At 26.5% G+C, this 16,498-nt stretch overlaps 2 protein-coding genes across 3 annotated transcripts; one reads left to right on the forward strand and one right to left on the reverse strand.

The window, feature by feature from the left end:
- Window positions 1-487: 487 nt before the first annotated feature.
- Aurb (aurora kinase B) lies at window positions 488-2,871 on the reverse strand. 2 transcript variants are annotated; one of them, XM_072895818.1, is made up of 7 exons: window positions 2,726-2,871; window positions 2,389-2,532; window positions 1,930-2,121; window positions 1,715-1,849; window positions 1,487-1,645; window positions 1,093-1,324; window positions 488-1,024 (listed from the first exon to the last, which is right to left on the reverse strand). In XM_072895818.1, the coding sequence occupies exons 2-7, from the start codon at window positions 2,496-2,498 to the stop codon at window positions 932-934; spliced, it is 921 nt and encodes a 306-aa protein (XP_072751919.1). In that variant the 5' UTR covers window positions 2,499-2,532; window positions 2,726-2,871; the 3' UTR covers window positions 488-931. The 2 variants fall into 2 exon arrangements, with proteins under 2 accessions (XP_072751919.1, XP_072751918.1); XM_072895817.1 differs by having other exon boundaries at window positions 490-1,024; window positions 2,770-2,871.
- A 3,531-nt stretch (window positions 2,872-6,402) lies between these two features.
- On the forward strand, window positions 6,403-14,975 carry LOC140668137 (probable cytochrome P450 305a1). Its single transcript, XM_072896825.1, has 8 exons — window positions 6,403-6,862; window positions 11,282-11,536; window positions 12,064-12,307; window positions 12,471-12,630; window positions 12,735-12,846; window positions 13,872-14,052; window positions 14,189-14,448; window positions 14,731-14,975. The coding sequence occupies exons 1-8, from the start codon at window positions 6,784-6,786 to the stop codon at window positions 14,919-14,921; spliced, it is 1,482 nt and encodes a 493-aa protein (XP_072752926.1). The 5' UTR covers window positions 6,403-6,783; the 3' UTR covers window positions 14,922-14,975.
- The last annotated feature ends 1,523 nt before the right edge of the window (window positions 14,976-16,498 follow it).

The following is a 16,498-nucleotide window of genomic DNA, read 5'->3' on the forward strand; positions in this document are numbered from 1 at the left end:
AAATTTAAAATTCGATTCTTCCATATTTTTGACTCTTATTTGCTTTTCTATCTCTTGTTATTTAATTCTTTTGAAAGATAAAAAAATATCTGTTAAAACAAATTTGAAATGTATTTGATAGATAAACATTGTGTAGCTTTCGACTAATTGACAATTAATATTCTCTACATACATAAAAATAATTACAATTATTCCATTTAGGACTCCCAATTAATGTTTACTCTTCTGGCCTTCAGGTTTGTAATTATAAGTGCTAATTATTTATAATCATACATATATATATATATATATATATATATATATATATATATATATATATAATATTTATATTTATATTTATATATATATATATATATATATATATATATATAATTACATATATAAATTATAAAATATATTAAATTTATAAATCTAATTACAAAGTTTATTAAAGGTTTTTGAAACAAATTAGTTAGTTTTTCCAAGATGCAGTTCATGTTTCATTAAATTATATACCAAATTGTTATCGATGTGTGAATTTCAATTTATATAACATGCATTTATAAGTTTAAAAACAGTAATAAATAACATTAATATGAACTTCAATGAAACTAGTACAGTAAAATTTATAATAAATATTGTATATATGATATTTTGTCCCTTTTCTCTTGTCCTCTCCAAAGAGATGAAGATGAATGTTCATAAATCTAGTATTTTTAAAACAAAGTTGCAAAATATTAAAAATACATAAAAGATATTCATTCTAAATATTATACTATATAAAAAGATACTTTGAAAAATGTGTAGATTTGTTGACACTTGTCAATATTTTTCATTCTCTGGACGTATAAATATATTTTTGATATCATATCCAACTATAAAATTGCAAAAAGTGATGAAATATAAAATGTTTTGTAATGTTAATGAAGAATAATTTGTTGTTTCTTTTAATTTAAGCTTTTTGTGAATCTTTGTGCTCTACAATCCAGGGATGTGTCTTAACTTCAGCCATAGAAATTCGCTCCGTACTTTTCTTTTTAATTAGCTGTAAAGATAAATTTATAATTTTAAATAAATAAAGATATAAAAATATATAAAGATATGAAATACCACCTTAGATATCAGGTCTTTGGCTCCAGGTTTAATTTGTTCCGGCCATTGTATATGTATGGTTTTTATCTTAGCATATGTTTCTTGCGTAGAACTACTTAAAAAAGGCGGTTGTCCTGTGAGAAATTCATAACAGAGAATTCCCAAACACCAATGATCAACATAGATATCATAGGCCTGTCCTTGCACCATTTCTGGTGGTAGATAATCTAAAGTTCCACACAATGTATTCCGTCTGAAAGAGTAGGATTTCCATATTAAACTAGCTTTTTAAATTTGAACACAATTTTTTCAATATTGTCAAATAAATAATTTCTTTGAAACTAAAACAAAATGGTGCACAAAGTACTAGTTATTAAACTTGATGAAAATATGAGTTTTATATTATAACACTTACTTTGAGGATGGTGCGTGCACAGACCATCCAAAGTCTGCGAGTTTTATATCACCATCATATGTGAGCAACAAATTTTCAGGCTTTATGTCTCTATGAATCACATCGTTTTTGTGACAATATTCCAAAGCATCTGCCACTTGGTAAGTATATTTAGCAGATCTAATAAAATATTTAAAGTATAAATAGCTTGTAGAAAAATTATATACAGCAATAACTAAAAATACATACAAGTGTTCATTAAATCTCTCATTTGGCTGACGTTTTAACTCTTTATACAATTCACCTTTTGCAGCAAATTCCAAAACTAAATAGATTCTTTTAGTATCATGAAAATATGTTAATAACTGAAGAATATGTGGATGTCTGTAATAAAAGCATGTACAAATAAATGATTTATCTAAAAAAATATATATAAACATGTCTTAGAATATAGATGTACATACTTTAAATGTGTCTGTATCTCAATTTCTCGCATTACTTGTTTTTCCACACGTCCTTTTACTAATTCAACTTTATACAATGTTTTTAAGGCGACCATATAATGAGTATTTTTCTCCCTAGCTAGATATACGCGGCCAAATTTTCCTCTTCCTAGAGGTGCTCCAATTTCAAAATCTTCCAAGCTCCATTGATAGCTATTTAATTATATATAAATAAATACTTAATATACTATATAAATATATATACTTAAAAGATCTTTTATATGATAATCATGTTTTACAAAAACTTTATCCTATAAAAAATTACTCTGACAAGTTTAAAGTTTAGCAATAAAAGATATTAACTGTGTATTAATGTATAAATAATTTAATACTTAAAATTTTCTATTAATATTGAGTATATATTAATGTATCAATTTATTCTTGTATATCGCAATTTTAATATAATATTTTTATATATACTTTCTGCCCCTGTTGTTAATATGATCCATCATCTTACGACTTGCTTCTTGAATAGCTTCTTTATATCCAGCTACAGTGGATGGCATTTTGAATGTCTGTCCACTTTCCATTATGCGAATAATATATTATACAATATCTCTTTTACTGAAAAAAATATATAAATATATAAAATTTTGTCAACTTAAATTTCCTCTATTAATATTAATTGTGTAATATTATTTATGAAAAAAATTGCATAAATAATACAACATTTACTTAATATAACTTATGATAAATTAACGAATTTTTCTTTCATAAATTTCCTCATCAGAAAATAGAAAATTTCTCAAGTACTTGCCGACATTCGTTCAAGGATTCATAATGATGTTATTATTCACTTACAATGCTCTTTTGGATCACGATAAATACATTCAATTCACATTAGTCAAATATGTCTCACGTTTATCCGTAACCGACGATCTTTTCCCTCCCGTTTGAATCTTAAAATTCAACATTAAAGTCACTAGATTATATATTATATAATTTACATTAACCTAGTGACTTTATTCAACATCATAGACAAGCGACATCTGGTAGCATCAGCAAGCAGTGGGATCTAATTGGTGGATTTATATGTACAAGTAACTAGCAATCAGAGATGTCTTATTTTAGTAAACTTTGTGGATAGAGTGCGTTCGGGGAGACACTATTAACGCTAACAGTGTCATTCTATCTTTGTTACTCATTAAAAGTTGAACAAAGATAGAACAACACTGTTAGCGCTAATAGCGTCCCTCCGAACGCGTGTATAGTATATCGTAAAAACCCTATAATAAGAGACCGGCCAGCAACTAGCCAATCAGAGACTAGTAGCCCGCTATGTTTCGTCAAAATCCTGCGAGCGAGAAAGAAATATAGACTATAGTCGGACTACAGTCGGACATGTTTCTAATAAAATTAATAAAAAAATATATAAAATACTCTTTGGATTTTTTTTTTTTTTTTTATTATACAGATATATTTTGCTTCAGAGATGTGGAGTAAATTAAATTTGAAAGCTTCCTGACATACGGACCACGCTGTCATTACGTGTCAGATGTATCTCACTATAATTTGACCGTCTAGCCAGTTGATCTACATCTTGTACAAATCAATGTTGTATTCGGGCGCGATTGATCATGCGCATTTAAATAATGCCTAAATCTATATATTGTGATTATAAAATCGGAACTAGTGATTCCTTCTAAGTAACACGATTTCGTAAGCAGACAATCGCTTTCAATGATGAAATCTTTGTCTTAATGAGCCACGTGGATAGATAAGTCAATCTTCATCCGGGAAGACTTATTACAGCTCATTCCAACGATACAGAGCGGAACACGAAGATCTATTCTGAGAAACGTGTGACGATTTCGAGACACAAAGAGAAAAACTTTACAGTGAGACACAATGATAGCGTTGATCGCCGTGATTTTCATTATTTTACTTATCACCATGGTACTGCGACAGAGATCGAATTATCCACCAGGTAATTTATTACTATTATTCTTACTCATTTTTTGCTCCCCTATACGAAGTGTACAGAAAGAACATAGATGTGCTGGTTATTATATTGAATATTTATGTTTTATTAGAATTATATTTTAATAGATTGTAATACATTTTTCATACAAATTAAGTGTCCAGTTATAAATGAAATGTTTATAAAATATAAAATAACTAATATGTTTGCAAAATATCAAATAATTAAGAAAATACATTTAAGTATATAATGTATATATTAAATGTACCGCAAGTATATTTTGTTAGTTATTTTATAATTTGTAAATATGAAATCTTCTTCTCTCTTCTCGATCGTAAAATAGAATTTGATTTGAAATTTGAAAGAGTTAAAAAATTGTTTCTTTATTTAATTAATAAAAGCAATAATAAGCTTAATAATGTTAATCGTTCCACGATGTAATATTGCCTAAAATTACAAACTATTGCTTGTAACAAATATTTAGCATAATATAAATTTGTGGATAGAGTGCGTTCGGGGAGACACTATTAACGCTAACAGTGTCATTCTATCTTTGTTACTCATTAAAAGTTGAACAAAGATAGAACGACACTGTTAGCGCTAATAGCGTCCCTCCGAACGCGTGTATAGTATATCGTAGAAACCCTATAATAAGAGACCGGCCAGCAACTAGCCAATCAGAGACTAGTAGCCCGCTATGTTTCGTCAAAATCCTGCGAGCGAGAAAGAAATATAGACTATAGTCGGACTACAGTCGGACATGTTTCTAATAAAATTAATAAAAAAATATATAAAATACTCTTTGGATTTTTTTTTTTTTTTTATTATACAGATATATTTTGCTTCAGAGATGTGGAGTAAATTAAATTTGAATATGAGCGGGAATAGACGAAACATCGCGCACCAATCAAAAGTGGCCCCGTTCTTGTCCGGTCTCTTATTAGAGGGTCTCTAGTAGGCTCCTATATGTATTTTATATGTCTATGGTTTACCTTGTGATCACGTGATCACGTTTAAAGTATGAGAAATAGAGAGCGCAATATTTTCATTGTATACGTCGTTTTACGGATCTGTCATTAGAATATATTAGAATAAAAGTAACAAAATAGATTAAAAAGACTATTGAAAAAATGCATGGAAGCTCGTGTTTACTCTAATTTCGGAGTAAAAGAATTTGGCTGTGTGTCTTATGCAATTTTGGATGAATCCTGCGAAACGGTATAGTAATCATATAATCATTTTGCGCTTGTTTAAAAGATTAATCAAATCTTAAGAGTAAGCGGGAAATAAAATGTAGAAAGTGCAACTTTGGCCTGAGGTTACAGGACGTTGTTATCTTTGTCTAGTATTCAGTGAACAACAAAGATAACATGCTGGCACTACTGCCAGTGAATTTTGGACACAGTCTTAGTTGTACTTTCTACATTTTTATTTCCCGCTTACTCTTAAGATTTGATTAATTTTTTAAACAAACGCAAAATTGCCTAAAATGAACAGACATAATGTGAAAGTAGAATATAGTAGTATAAATCATAAAAAATGTCGTTTATTTTTACTTTACGCTGACACAATAACTACCCTAACAGCACACATGTTCAAAAGATATTTATAAGAGATCTATAGAATGTTAAAACATCCTTATGATTAAATTAATATTTTCAAATTAGTACATTTGAGGAAATAGTTTTTCCTAAGTCATTCTTTTCAGCCAAAAGAATTATTCTCTGATTAATTTAATGTTTAGCTAAGAAAAACTTGAATAAAGATTGAAAGTTAATTGTTTAGAGAAAATTATTAATAATATGTATTAGATAAAAAAATTCATAAATATAATAAATTATATATATTTTATTTATAGAATATTAAAACATCCTATAGATCTCTTATAAACATCTTTTGAACATGTGTGCTGTTAGGGTAATATTACATATTCGATTATTATTATTACAATTTAGATAGAAAATAATGGATAAAATACATTTATAATTTATATTTATGAATTTTTTTATCTAATACATATTATTAATAATTTCCTTTGAGTAATTAACTTTTAATTTTTATTCAAGTTTTTCTTAGCTAAACATTAAATTAATGAGAGAATAATCCTTTCGGCTGGAAAGGATGACTTAGGAAAAACTATTTCCTCAAGTGTACTAATTTGAAAATAATATTTGAAAATATAAATATTAATTTAATCATAAGGTGATTAATTATTAGATTTAACAAATATTTCGAATAATATATATATATATATATTTTTTTTTTTTTTTTCGTATGATTCAAATATATTTCAATAAAAACGTAAAAATTTTATTTCTAATTTTATAACTTTTTCGATGATCTCGTGATGTCCAAAAGATATTAGAATCATTATATTTAACAATGTTATTTAATTAATACTTAATATGTAATCGTTGTCAGTTGATTCATTCGATATAAAGGAATTTTACATTTTCGCGCCAACGTCAGCTGTGAACTCCGCTTTACTCTCGTTAAAGAGAAGCTTCCTGACATACGGATCACGCTGTCATTACGTGTCAGATGTATCTCACTATAATTTGACCGTCTAGCCAGTTGATCTACATCTTGTACAAATCAATGTTGTATTCGGGCGCGATTGATCATGCGCATTTAAATAATGCCTAAATCTATATATTGTGATTATAAAATCGGAACTAGTGATTCCTTCTAAGTAACACGATTTCGTAAGCAGACAATCGCTTTCAATGATGAAATCTTTGTCTTAATGAGCCACGTGGATAGATAAGTCAATCTTTATCCGGGAAGACTTATTACAGCTCATTCCAACGATACAGAGCGGAACACGAAGATCTATTCTGAGAAACGTGTGACGATTTCGAGACAAAAAGAGAAAAACTTTACAGTGAGACACAATGATAGCGTTGATCGCCGTGATTTTCATTATTTTACTTATCACCATGGTACTGCGACAGAGATCGAATTATCCACCAGGTAATTTATTACTATTATTCTTACTCATCTTTTGCTCCCCTATACGAAGTGTACAGAAAGAGCATAGATGTGCTGGTTATTATATTGAATATTTATGTTTTATTAGAATTATATTTTAATAGATTGTAATACATTTTTCATACAAATTAAGTGTCCAGTTATAAATGAAATGTTTATAAAATATAAAATAACTAATATGTTTGCAAAATATCAAATAATTAAGAAAATACATTTAAGTATATAATGTATATATTAAATGTACCGCAAGTATATTTTGTTAGTTATTTTATAATTTGTAAATATGAAATCTTCTCTCTTCTCGATCGTAAAATAGAATTTGATTTGAAATTTGAAAGAGTTAAAAAAATTGTTTCTTTATTTAATTAATAAAAGCAATAATAAGTTGCATTTAAACAATTTAATTATTTATTTAATCGTCTAAATTATCTTTGGAATATGTAATATATACATAATATTTTATATATAATATAAAATATTTACTTTTTCGAACTAAAATATGAAGGTTATATTTTTACATTCTTCTTAAATGCAATTTTATTACGTCAGATTATGCAAAAATCAAAGTAAGAATTGCAAAATACATTTTAAGGCAAGGGGGAATAGGTAGTCAGAAGGGCGAAAAAATAGGGTTTTTTTCGAATTTTTTATAAAAAAACGAATGAAGTTATTTATTCAGAAATATTAATTTTTGCATGATATTAAGTAACATTTGAAGAACATTTGGTAATTTTTTCATAAAAAAATAACAATAATTAAAGCAGTTATGAATATTTTACTGAAAAAACTTGTTTTTATACAAATTAAGATAACTTGAGATAGGATCATCTGAAATAAACAAACCAAATAGATTTCGTTAGTAGATGACCTTGTCTTCCGTGTGAACGAAGGATTTTTTTTTGATGATTAGAACTTGTTTTACAAAAATAAAATGGTCGATTTTTAAACAAAAATGGTCACTTTTACTTCAAAAATTTCAAATTTAATTATATATGTATAAATCATATCACATATAATAAAATTTTAAATTTAATTATATATGGATAAATCATATCACATGTATGACCAAATTTCAAATTTAAATTGTGTAAGAGAGAGATATCACAAATAAAAAATGTTTTTATAATTAATTTCATAACCCTTATCTATAAATCATATCACATGTATGACCAAATTTCAAATTTAAATTGTGTTTTATATAATCATATAAAATTACATATATTATCAGATCTTTTTATCTAATTTATCTATTGTATATTTACATAATTAGATAAAAAGATGTATCTTCACCTATGTAATTTTTAATCATAATAGTTGTAAAATATAGCTGCGGTATATTATAGATGTATTATAACAGTATGTTCTTCAATTAGAGACTTAAATTAAAAAATAATTCATTTTGCAGAATTCGTTAAATTTATCCGTCTTTCTGTTTACTTTAAACATGTTTTTCTACATATAAAATCGATAAACATTAGATATTTTTCCTTATTATCCTTATTATTGAGGAAAATTTATATGTATGCTTAACTAATAAAGTGATTAAAAATTTATATAAGTAAATGTATAATAATTCAAAAAAATAAAATTACAAGCATAATTAGATAATACGTCGTTCTACGATAATAAATGTACAAAGGTTAAAAATATTTAACTAAAAATATTTAACTCAAATATTTAACTAAAAATATTTAACTAAAATATTTAACTAAAAATATTTAACTAAAAATAAGTTTAACTTAAACAACTAAACTTACATAACTTTATCTATTTATTAAAAAAATTATCACGACTTATTTAAAAAGTTATATTAAAGATAAAGAGTAATGATTAATCTGCAAACATATGAATTTAATTGCATTTTAGTAAATTCGTGAATCAGATTTTTATTCATAAATACATTACTCTTTACATTAATAGCATATTTTTGAGTGCGCTTCAAAAGTTACTGCCAGTATTAAAAATTTATAATATACATATAATATATGTAACGTGAATTATAGACAATTATTATTTGAAATTCTTATTAGTTTCTTATTTGAAATTTTTAGTAGATTTATTTATTGATAAAATTGAAATTATATTTACACACACGCCTGTGTTATCTATAGTATTTAAGAAATATGAGAGTAATAGTTTGTAAATCTAACAAAAGGATATTGTTTCAAAATAGTATAACAAATAAGTGATATAAACGTAAATTTAAAAAAACGTTTGAGAGAAAAATATTCTAGAATTATATTTTATCAATTTCAGTGTCTTTGTTTTAGGAATAAAGAAAACATTTGTTTCATGTAATTAGTCTAATATGTATTATCTATTAGCTATTACATTATGATAATAGATACATATTATATCACATATTTGTTTGATTATATAAAGAGATATGAAATAATATGTGTGATTCATCCTGTATAAGTTATTAGACATAACATTTTGTGTACATTAAAAGTATAGTGATCAATACTCATAGCATCTCGTTCATATATATATATATATATATATATATATATATAATTAATTGGCATGCATTATTTTTTGCGTCACTATCGACGAATTTAAAAGCTTATATAAGCAATATAAACTCGCGAACTTTTACGTAATAAATATAACAAATTAACACATTGACTGCCAGCTACGAAAGTCGTAGTCTGCCTTCCTGACTAGGACGTCGAAATTACAACTTATCTCATAGTTGTTTTGCTTGCCATTACTGTGCAAATATGAATATACTCGTGGTATATCAAATGTAAATAAGCATACTCAGATGGCCAACTATATGTGAAGTTGCTGTTTTGTTGCCAACAATTGTTAACAATAATACAATTGTTGGCAACACAATAGTAATATGCTTAATCAATATGATTAATCACGCTTGATTATTTGGGTACATGGCTTCCAGGAATAAAAAAGTAAATCAAGTTTGGCTTACATAAACAGAAAATTTATTTATAAAAAATAGAAAATATAAAAGAAAAAAATTATTCGTATCAAAAATGAATAAGTAAAAGAATATTTTTTTATTTTTTGTAAAATTTTTTAAAACAATCTTCTACACAAAGAGCTGGCTTCTCTTCACAGACTGGACAGAAATATCGCGATTCTCAGCGTTTTTTTCTTTGTGTACAAATTCGACATGACTTTGTCGAACGCTGTTTTTTTTCGCAATGACAAGTTTGAACGTGTCTATGTACAAGGTGTCCTCGAATTGGCGGATCAACTCTCGTCGGTAGATAGAGCATGTTAAACTGAAGAAAAAAATCTTATATCATTTTGCTAAATTCGCAATAATTAATAAGATTTAAATTAATAAAGATCGGCCAATCCGTGCCAGGATAAGCGTGCGACGCGAAGAATCCTCCCAGTTGTTACTTGATATTAGGCGCGCGGCAATTCGGGGACACCCTGTATATGTCGTAGGCAAATGGTTATTTTAGAAAAATAACTTTTTCTTTAACTTTTTTCTTTGATATTTAATTTCATTCTTGTTTTAAAAATAACCAATATTAAAAAAAAAAAAATAAATTTTTAATAAGTTTGTTCGTGTAATATAATTTGTCAATTTTTGTTTGTTGGCATATTACTTTGTTGTTATATTATTTTGAACTTTTGTGTTACAAAATAATATATATATATATATATATATATATATATATATATAGATAAGTATATGTAAATATGTATAAGAAATATTTTAAATATTTTAATCTTTCAGAGTAACGTCTAGCTCAATTCTATAACTATCTATATATAATAATCCTAATATAAAATTATTTTATTATTGAAAATAGTAATAATTAAAAAATTAAATGTAAAAAAGATTGCATTATGCAACAATTTTTATTCTATCGTGCATTTTAATAAATTATTAAAATATCTATTATTATAATAAGTTTTTTATTTTCACTTTTATTGTAATAAACGTTATCTTCGATTGAGAAAACGATTTACACGAGCTGTAACAATTTTTACAAATTATTTTGTATTTTAATTAATTAATACAACACTGGTCATTTTTTAATAATAGCATTTTTATATGATAATTAAAATGTTAACTTTGATTGTTACATAGCAGTACCAAATTTTTTGTATTAAATACTTTTAATTAATTAATACTTTTATTGTCATATTCTTATATTTTTGTCGTACATATCTTTTTAACTTTGTATCACATTTGAAAATACTTGTAATATAAAATAAAATATGTTAAAAATTCGCGAAATGAATAATTGTTTAGAAATATGCAAGATCGAATTACGTGTACGTTTAAGAAAAATTAATTCCAGATTGGTGAAAATTTCCATTGCGAAAAGAATATTCTATATAATATTGAAATATTTTGTAATATAGACTTACACAATGATAATTTTTATACCTACTTTTCGTATTAAAAATTTTTAGGTCCTTTTCCATGGCCATTTGTTGGGAACACATATTATTTTAAAAAATTATCAAAAAAACTTGGCGGACAACATTTTGCCTTTCTAGAACTAAGCAAAAGATATAATAGCAATATCATTGGTTTACGATTAAACGCCAGTTACACGATTGTTGTTTCGGATAGTAAACTTATACAAGAAATACTTAGCAAAAGAGAGTATGATGGACGCCCTTGGAATGAGTTCATAAAGCTGCGAAATATGGGAATGAAAAAAGGTAATTAATTTGATTTGATTTGATTGCTTGCTATATTAAAGTTAAGAATTTTATTAAAAATTTTCATAATATTTTCATAATATAAAGACTTGTATATGCAATTTTATTATAGAAATACTAACATTGCTATTTTACTTTAAAGCAAAATAAAATTTTTTTTTATAAATTACTAATGATAAATTACTAACAAAGTAAATTATTTATGCATATGCGTTTCATTAGCTGCCAGTTTTAACTTTTATATTTTTCCAAAATATTTGAGTTTAAATTTCAGAGATGTAGATTAATTTTTAACATTCCCTTTAATATCACCAAATCACCTAAAATGTATGAAATTCTTACGTTGTTTTTTTTATTTCTCAAGAAGTAAAGAAATAAAGATAAAACAATTCAATTCTCCTTGATATAATATTCTTTGAAAGAGAAATCTTTTAAATTTCTATAAATAAATCCGGTTATTATTATTTGCATAACTGGGAAAATTAAAATAATAAAAGTTATTGATTAATTAAAATTACTGAGATTAGGGATCACGATGAATGACGGACCAGATTGGAAGGAGCTACGTTCTTGGTCGATACGTTGCCTGAAAAAAATGGTTTTCGATAAACGAGAAACTGTAGAAAATCTATTTTGGAATGAACTGGCACTTATTCAGGAAAGACTAAAAGACGGTGGCGTGCGACATATGCAAACCGTAATTGCACCAACTGTGATAAACGTTCTTTGGGCTTTAGTTACAGGAAAAAAACTTTCTGAAGACCAGTCAAGGTATGTTGAATTTTGTTAGAACTATATTTCTTGAGATCGAGACGTTTTTCATTTAATTTTAATATAACTATCGCAAATTTATTTTCAGAAAGTTTGAATTCAAAACTATAATCGATTCTGTACTCTTTGTTCTTTCTCTTGTTCTACTCTTGATTGCTTACAGATTAGAGAATTTTATACATTTGATGAGTCGTCGCTCGCAAATCTTCGATCTAGCTGGTGGCATTTTATCAGGTTTTCCTTGGTTACGTTTCGTCATTCCCGAGATATCAGGATACAAACTCCTTGTCACATTAAACAACGAGCTGAAGAATTTATTAATGGTATGCGATTTTAATGGCTCTTATCAAGTTAATGTTTTAATGTTTGTTTTCGTTTGTAAAATATTTATTACGACTTGTGCACTGTAACTGTCTCAAACATCCAGGAAACTGTTAATGAACACAAACAACGATATGTCGAAAAAAAAGAGGAAGATTTTATCGATGCGTTTCTCCACGAGATGTTCACGCGAAAGGACAACACTTCTGTGTTTTCAGGTACGAGTTCAATTGTTTATTATTGTTAATGACGTTCAGAGAGTAATACAACAACCTCATCTTTTCTCACAATTTATTATATAAAAATTTTAAAAATATATTATTACATATAAACTCTTCTGAGAGTTGTTATTTAAGCTTATTTAAGTTTTCAACATAGTTCCATTTTAATTTTGCTTTTTTCTCATTAAAATATCTAAGTTTACACTGTTTAGATTACTCTGCCACTGTGTATAGTACTTTGCGACTTGAATGCGAGAAATTGAAGAGAGATTACGAAAATTGTTGAAACATTTTTGTTCAATATTATTCTAATTTTTAACAGTATTATTATTTTGACTGCAACGTTTTCTTTATGCAGGGTGTCCGGTAAAGAGGGTAAGCAGGTAGAGCGCATTAAACTGAACAGAAAAGTCCTTTACCATTTTGCAATTTTTGAAATAATTATTGAGAAATTAAAAAATATCGAGCAGTTCGTCTGAGTATTAGCACGTGGCGAGAAAAGCCAGCCCGCTGTCACGCGGTTGCTAATCGCACGTATAGCGACCACGTGACAGCGGGTTGTTTCCTTTCGCAGAGCGCTAATATATTGGCGCGAATTGGTCGATATTTTTTAATTAATTTCTAAATAATTATTGTGGAAATCGCAAAATGGTAAAGGTCTTTTGTGTTCAGTTAGTGCGCTCTACCTGCTCACAAACATTGATTCAATCTTTACCGAATACTCTGTATAAGTTTGATGAACGCTCGCGAATCGAGCTGATTATGATCCATTTTTTGTTGATAAACAACTTGATTAAATATAATAAAACTTGATGTTGTTTGCACAAGTCTCAAATGCCTTTATTTGAAAAGATTTTCTCATTATATCAAACTTTTGAATTACTATATATTTATTGTTAGACTTTAAATTTATATATGTTTATTAAGCAAAGTATTCAAAATATTACTTTTATTCGATAAAATTAAGAAAATAAATATTGTATTATTTTTTAAATATATGATCTGAGATGTTTTCTTTTAAGATGAGAATCTTATTGTAACGTTGCTCGATCTTTTCATCGCTGGAATAAGGACCACGACGGCGACGTTGGATGTTCTCTTTTTACAAGTAGCTAATCATCAAGATGTGCAACGCAAACTGCACGAAGAGATCGATGCTGTGATCGGTCCTAATAGATTACCTAATTTGGAGGATAGAGTAAAGTAATAATGTGTAACAAAACCTTTAATATATTTTTATATAAGTGTCGAACAAAATTTTTTCAAATATTTTTTGTGACTCTTATATTTTCTCATGTATTTTCTAATGAAAGTATTCATTTATAATTTCAAATGACAGAATGCCTTTTACGGAGGCTGTACTTAGCGAAAGTCAACGGATGTGGCTCGTTACACCTGTAATTGGTCCACGACGTGTTCTTGATGATACAACACTTGGAGGTTACACGATACCAAAGAATGCCATCATCTTAATGAATGTATTTTATAATAATATGAATCCAGAATTATTTCCTGATCCGACTTCATTCAAGCCAGAAAGACATTTAGACAAAAATGGTGCTTATCGAAAGAATGAAAATATCATACTATTTGGAAAAGGTAAGTTATGATTTATGAAGAAGTAATAGCTGTAAGGAAAATTTAAATGTTGCAAGATTTTACAAGATTTGTTAATTATAATTATGATAGTTCTATTTTGTTTTCCGATTGCTTAATGCAAGAAAAGATGAATGTTTTTTTTCCATTAAAAAAAAAGTGCTCTTAATTAATTTTCGTGCGAAATCATTTGCATGAGGGATAACAATGTACTATAATTATTAGTTTGACAAATTAAAATCTAATGTATCGATTATTTTGACAAATCTTTTTTTATCTCTATAGGCAAAAGGAGATGTCCTGGTGAAGCATTGGCAAAAAGTGCTATGTTCCTATTGTTTATCGGAATAATGCAAAAGTATTATTTACGTCCATTAGCAGGTGAAAAATCCATCGAAGTAAAGTTTACCAGCGGATTGTTGCACACACTAAAGCCTTATAAAATGTTAATCGTTCCACGATGTAATATTGCCTAAAATTACAAAATATTGCTTGTAACAAATAGTTAGCATAATATAAATTTATTCAAATTTTTATCATAAATGTAAAATGTTCATTTTAATTATAAATTTTACTTTGATTAATAAATATTTGATATGTTAAAATATATATTTGTTCGTGTTAGCATATTTTCCTATATTTTTTATACGACAACTATTATAACATAAATATAAATTTAAAATTTAAATTGTTGGAAAAAGAAAAACAAAAAAAATGCGTCTAAAACAAAGAGACTCTCTTTGTCTTTCTATAAGAATTTATATTTCTATTTTTTAAAAGTAGTATAGATACGATTTTTACAACTTATCATAGTCACAAATAGCTACGAAATTTGCAAAAGTGATTGTGGATAACGTATCAAATACGAATCTCAAAAACTTTAATATTTTTTAAGCATCTCTCTTACTATAAGTCAGAAATCTATAGCATGTATATAAAAAGATAGAAATATCAGATATAATGTTGTGTAACCATCAAATATAAAGCCTAATAGATCGTATGATAGTTGATTTATGCTTCCGATGCGACCGATAAAAGAATTGTTAAAAACTGTTTAGAACTGTTGCACGCGACATTTCGCTTATGTTTTTCTTATTTGATTTTCTGCTCGCTCGTTCGCGGATATTATATCTTCGTACTCGCAAATATATTTCAACTGTATACTTCAACTTCTTTTAAATGTATGTGAGATAATATAAAATGTAAAGATTAAATTTTAATTATAAATATTACATATAAGATTTAATATATTTATGAGATAATATAAATAATAAAAATATTCAATATTAATAAGTTCTTTCTCTTTTAGGATTTTTCTAAAATAGGCTAATTTTTATGTTGATTTGTTAGATATATTAGAGTTGATGTTACAAGTAAAATATTCTGTACATAGATGTACATAAATATGTATATCTTTTATGAAAACTGTATTTAAATATCTGCAGACAGGAAATAACAATAGAGTTTCACTGTTTAACAGATTGTTATTATCATTCTTAAAATTCTTGCTAGATATTATTTCTCACAAGAAGAAATTTCTTAATTTCTTTCATCGACATGTTTTAAAATATTTATTTAAAACTGTTTTATGTGTATAAGAAAACTTTATATTCACTTAATCTTTATAAAAGGAAAAATATACAAGTAAGATATGAGAATTTTATGTAACAAAAAATTTTTTATTTTTTATACAATGCGAATTATATACGTTATCGTGGAAAAAAAGTCTATTTAAATTGTTTAGTTTTATATGATTCTATAATGTTTAATTTTATGATGATTAATTTTATTTATATTTTATGTATATTAAATTTTTTTAGCACACAAGTATTTATGAATACACGTATTATATAACTTTTAACATACATATATACATATGTGTGTGTGTGTGTGTGTGTGTGTGCGCGTGTGTGTGTGTGTGCGTGTGTGTGTGTGCGTGCGTGTGCAATATATTGAAATTAATTTGCGATTGATTTGATTTTTATGCACACGCAACACAGTAATATGCAAATCAATTATATCAAACTAATGTGTGTGTATACATTATACATTA

The sequence above is a fragment of the Anoplolepis gracilipes genome, chromosome 7 (assembly GCF_047496725.1).
Source record: "Anoplolepis gracilipes chromosome 7, ASM4749672v1, whole genome shotgun sequence".
NCBI lineage: Eukaryota > Metazoa > Arthropoda > Insecta > Hymenoptera > Formicidae > Anoplolepis > Anoplolepis gracilipes.

Coding starts and splice junctions, on each gene's coding strand:
- Aurb (XM_072895818.1), bottom strand. CDS start 2,498: ATGGAAAGTGGACAGACATTCAAAATGCCATCCACTGTAGCTGGATAT. Junction 1,646..1,714: donor GAGAGATTTAATGAACACTT/GTATGTATTTTT, acceptor ATATTTTATTAG/ATCTGCTAAATATACTTACC. Junction 1,325..1,486: donor GTGCACGCACCATCCTCAAA/GTAAGTGTTATA, acceptor CTACTCTTTCAG/ACGGAATACATTGTGTGGAA.
- LOC140668137 (XM_072896825.1), top strand. CDS start 6,784: ATGATAGCGTTGATCGCCGTGATTTTCATTATTTTACTTATCACCATG. Junction 11,537..12,063: donor AAATATGGGAATGAAAAAAG/GTAATTAATTTG, acceptor TACTGAGATTAG/GGATCACGATGAATGACGGA. Junction 14,449..14,730: donor TATCATACTATTTGGAAAAG/GTAAGTTATGAT, acceptor TTATCTCTATAG/GCAAAAGGAGATGTCCTGGT.